The 4634-nt window shown below is 42.7% G+C and overlaps 1 protein-coding gene across 1 annotated transcript in view; it reads right to left on the bottom strand.

Annotated features, from left to right (window-relative positions):
* Positions 1-4634, bottom strand: part of arrdc3a (arrestin domain containing 3a) — a 7749-nt gene extending 3115 nt beyond the window's left edge. The window contains exons 1-7 of the mRNA XM_085181475.1: positions 4154-4634; positions 2194-2275; positions 1930-2077; positions 1525-1627; positions 1108-1364; positions 339-495; positions 98-240 (exon numbers count right to left, since the gene is read on the bottom strand). Of these exons, the coding sequence (XP_085037601.1) occupies positions 98-240; positions 339-495; positions 1108-1364; positions 1525-1627; positions 1930-2077; positions 2194-2275; positions 4154-4433 (1170 nt within the window). The 5' untranslated portion in view covers positions 4434-4634. The remainder of the gene's footprint in view (positions 1-97; positions 241-338; positions 496-1107; positions 1365-1524; positions 1628-1929; positions 2078-2193; positions 2276-4153) is intronic.

Below are 4634 nucleotides of genomic sequence, written 5' to 3'. Positions count from 1 at the left end.
CTAGAATGGGGGAAAAGAGGGGAAAAAAGGTGTTTATTCAAGGAAACAAACTGTTTTTGAGATTCTAAAGGAAGGTCATTTGCCATTTGGTGCCTACCTCAGAGTACAGAGGAGGGGGCTGGAAGCGGAATTCGTGAATATAGGCAAAGAGAGGTCCGTCCAGCTCCTCGCGGGCTGCTGGGACATCCAGACAGCTCTGTCTCTGCTCTTCCGTCACAATTTCAGCGTAGCTTGGAGGAGCTGCAAATGAAGACGAAACAACACTTCAGCATTCTTGCGATTACGATCCCTTGATTAAAATAGAAAAAGATGCTTCATGACAATGAGATCAAACGTACCTTCCGGCCTTTCAGGCAGACCCATGCCCAGCCAGCTCATGCTGCACTGGCTGCTGACGCTGGAGGTGCGAGAACCAAATGGGTGAAGAGGGATGGTTCCGATGACAAGAGGCAGGTTCAGGGACAGGTTGATCGCTCCAGGTATGTCTACATACACCTGAGCACAGACATAAGAACACCACAACAGTTTAGCATATGCAAAAAATAAAATAACATATCATACAGGGTTATAAAAAATGTAAAAGGGCTATGGTCAGTCTAATAAAAGGCTCTGGAGCTGAGCAGTCAGCACAAAATGAAATGGCTCCTTTATCTTCTCAGAAGTACTCGAACCAGGACTGGGTTAGGCATTAGTTTGACAATATGTGGGTCACTGTCATGAGATCAGTTGCTTACACAAGGTATAAGCAACCTAGCATTTCTGTTCATGGTGTAAAGCAGGTATAATCACCCTGATGGCAGGTGCTGCCACAGATATTCTGGGCTAATGCTCTTAGCTGCATGTGGAGATAACAACTGGTGCAATCCAAGGCCTAGTTTTGGCAATGTGAGCTGAGTCAGCCAGCTGCTTTACCAGAAGAGATATTGACTTAGTAGGAAATATAACTTCTACAACAGAATGGCACTTAAAACAAGTAATAATGTGGTGGTGGTAAGGTCAGGGGAGTGTATTGGAAGTAGCAAGACTTGTGCTTCCAAATCTACAATATCTCGATATACACTGAAAGATTATGTGAAAGTGATCTAAATGCCTCATTATTGTGCTCACCATGAGAGAGTACTCCACTCTGATAATGCTGCAGTCCAGGATGGAGGGGGAGACTGGCGGGATCTTCAGCATCTTTCCATTCCACGTCTCCGTTTTGCCCGAGGACAGAGATTCTCCCCGCAGGTTAGCCACCAGCTGTTTGACATCCTTCATCTTCCCTTTGGCGTAGAAGGTCTGAGTCTGGTAGATGGCCGCCTTTGGCACGACCATGCGTGATGAGCAGTTCTCGATCTCAGCAAAAATCTGGATTGACTCCCCTACGGAGTTAAAAGGACAGGAAGCAGGTTAGCTGAAGTTTATCCACATTTATTTATCAGGTGTGTTTTTGATAATCAATGCACAAGCTGCAGGGACTTCCACTTGCTTATCTGGTTACGAGATAGCTAAGAAAGTCATTAATTATTCACTTATTCTTACCTGGGGTGTATCCTTTCCTCTCAATTTTGGCACTTAGGGAAATAGGACCTGAGGTGCAGAACCAACAGCAAAGTGTCTTATCTTTTGTGCCGGCCTGTGGTGACTGGGGAAGGTGGGGGGAAAAAATAAAGACATTATTTTTTGCCACAATAAAAGCTAGATTGATAATCAAACACCAGCTACTCCATAGTTATAACAATGAATAGCAGCTAAATGTTTTCAACACTTGTTCTGTATTTATTTTTCCATGATTCAGGGTGTCTACAGTGTAACCTGCTGAAATTCCCCATAATTAGGAAAATTATGCCCTAAGTGACTCATACTACGTTTTTATTTCCTTCATTCAGTGCCATCACCAGCTAAAAGGCTCATTCACTGGTCAAGTGAATTGAGTGGTAAGCTTACCAGCAATAATGGAGTGTTGATGTCAATGTGCTCAAAGACTGTAAATTCTTTCTTGGTCTTCATGGGTAGGAGCCATGGCCTGTGGAGTTCTGCCTTTACCCAATAGCGCACGCTGCCATGTTTCCCTTCGAAAGAGGTAGCCAGAGGTCTGCAGGAAAAGAGCAGAGCAGGAGAGAAGGGAGAAATAATGTTATAATCACAGTACAGCCAAAAAAAACCAAAATAAAATAACTGCAAGTCTCCTAATATTTATGAAACACTTACGTCTGTGGAAGCTCAAGGCTGAATGCATACTCATGTCTTCCTGAATGGATAGTGGTGAGTCCTTCCTCCGAGTTATCATCGTCTGAAAAACAAGGAGGACAATAGTCCAAACACATATATACCATACCTGCGTAAAATGCTCTACGAAGGCATCTGAAAGTCATACCAGAAAAAAAACAAAACAAAAAAACACAGGGTGGGGGAGAAAAAAGAGAATAAAAAGGAATTTACTATAATATCTGGCCGATTTTAAAATTATGTTAATGTATTGAGAGATAAACAGTACACCAATATTTAGAGGAAAGTAAAAGAAGTTGATTGTTTGATGGTGTCAGAAACGGAGCCCTTTTCCCTTCCTTCTTCTGGTGTTATTCCCAAGAACAAAGAAGTGAATCAAAGAGATCCAATGTATGATGCTAATACATTGAGGCTATTATGGGCGGTGTGGAGGTTCGACAAAAATCTTAAATCTGCGCTTTAAAAATAAATAAATAATACATTAAAACAAAATCGGGCACAAGTACAGGAAACTGTGTTAGAATGTCACTGCCTAGCAGAAGAATGAAAGAAAGAATGTAGTTTTCGACAGGGTTGTACAATTTCGAGTCTCGAACTGCATTTTCTTTTTTTTTCTATATTTTTTCAGTTAAAACACAAAGAGTGATTTTTGTAAAGAGCTAGGTGGACAGCTAGAGTGCGCTTCTGCCAGCTCAGCACTCCCTCCCTCCCTCCAAGCAGCAGCAGCAGCAGCAGCAGCCGTGTGGTAAACAAGTGCAGAGCTGTCACTCAAACGGCAGACTCCAGCAGGAGGAGACCGGCCTAAACCGGAGCGAGCAGCTTCCCACAGCCACCCAGCCTTCATTACGCATTCACTGTGCGACACCGCAGTACCGACCTACCTACTACACGGCAACAACGTATCAAAGAGCATACTCCGAACAACTGCAGCAATTTCTCCACTTTAAACGACAATCTTTCGATTTTATTAAAATTATTTTTATTGCTATCATTTTATGAGTTATCATGTTTGCTTAAGGGCTGAGCTGGTATATATATTTCATTATTATTATTATCGTAACGGTATAAATGTTACCTTCCGTAACTGTCTGGGTTTCCTCCCCCTTTTTTGCACTAAAAAATGCACTAAATAAAAGTACAGAAATGACCGTTGGTTAAGCACAGTTAGACTGCTAAACACACCTATAACAAGACAACATTTCGCCTAGCAGAATACACTTTACCAAGGGTTTAACAACAGGGATAAGTATAGGAACAAAGTATCAAGCACTGCAGCTCCTTATACGTTTCAAACCGCACGTACTTTCATCCGGTAGCTACATTTTACAGCTTTTCCCTCCCTTCATCTAAAAGTTGCAGAATTTTCTGTCTGCAGGGTAATGATGTCATCAGCCACAGATGAACATCGCAGCCAATGGCAGGCAGCCGGAGGTAGGGGCTTGCGTCTTTACCCCGCCTCTCCCGGTCCAGTTTTCTGAACAGGATTGAACCGCTTTGAACAATAGGGGGAAACTTAAGAAAAGCTACAAAGAAACACTCTTTAAGATGTGGTTCTGCAATGAAATACACTTACAGAGACTCTAAACACTGCTATATTTCTCTGGGCCTAATAAAAAGAAGCAAAAACAAAACCAATCTTACGCTGGACGTTAAATACTTCGAAAAATACATCGAGCAGAGCTGCTGTCATTCATTCTGACACCTTGACACAAACAAGCAACCACGGAGCTGTATGTTACGAGCGTAAAAACATCATACATACAAGCGCCGTCAGAAAATGCAGCATTATGAAAGTTGGTCAACTTTTTAATCGTGTCTATCACTCTTGTTATCCTTCAGCTACACCTTTCACTGAGCCCGAGCCCACTAAGAGCATCTCACCCAGGTCAAGTGAGAAGCAAGAACTTCTGCAGGAAAATAAAATCAAAAAACAAGTCCTCACCTCTCTCGTGCCCGATTAGGATGTCTTTGTGGTTCAGATATTCCACTTCTTCTGTGTAGTTTTGCGTGTAGGCAGTGTTGGATCCAGCATTTCTCGATTCAGTCCAACGAACTTTTGCAAATCCTTTCGCGTGGATTTTGAGAGATTTCACGCGGATTTCTCCGGTGACTTCGATGATCACCCTCCCTGAGACGCAGTCCCCGCTCGAGAAAACGGGGACATTGCTGTCATTGAGACAGTCATAGCTTACTGTGAAGCTCTTTACCTTTCCTAGCACCATGGTGGAAAGAGGCTACACAGACCTTGAAATACTAAAAAAAAGAAAAGACTCAATGAAGAAATATCTCATAGAGCCGTTTTCTGGACACTGATCAGTTTACCACCTCTGCAAAAAGCAGCAGGCACGATCAGTGGCTTCTTCGAGGGCAGTTCATTGAGATCTAGTAACAGCAACTGATGCTGTTATCATCTGCCTATCTGC

Source organism: Neolamprologus multifasciatus, chromosome 12 (assembly GCF_963576455.1).
Source record: "Neolamprologus multifasciatus chromosome 12, fNeoMul1.2, whole genome shotgun sequence".
Lineage (NCBI taxonomy): Eukaryota > Metazoa > Chordata > Actinopteri > Cichliformes > Cichlidae > Neolamprologus > Neolamprologus multifasciatus.
Note: the sequence above shows the minus strand (reverse complement) of the source record. Positions and strands in the feature narration are given on the sequence as shown.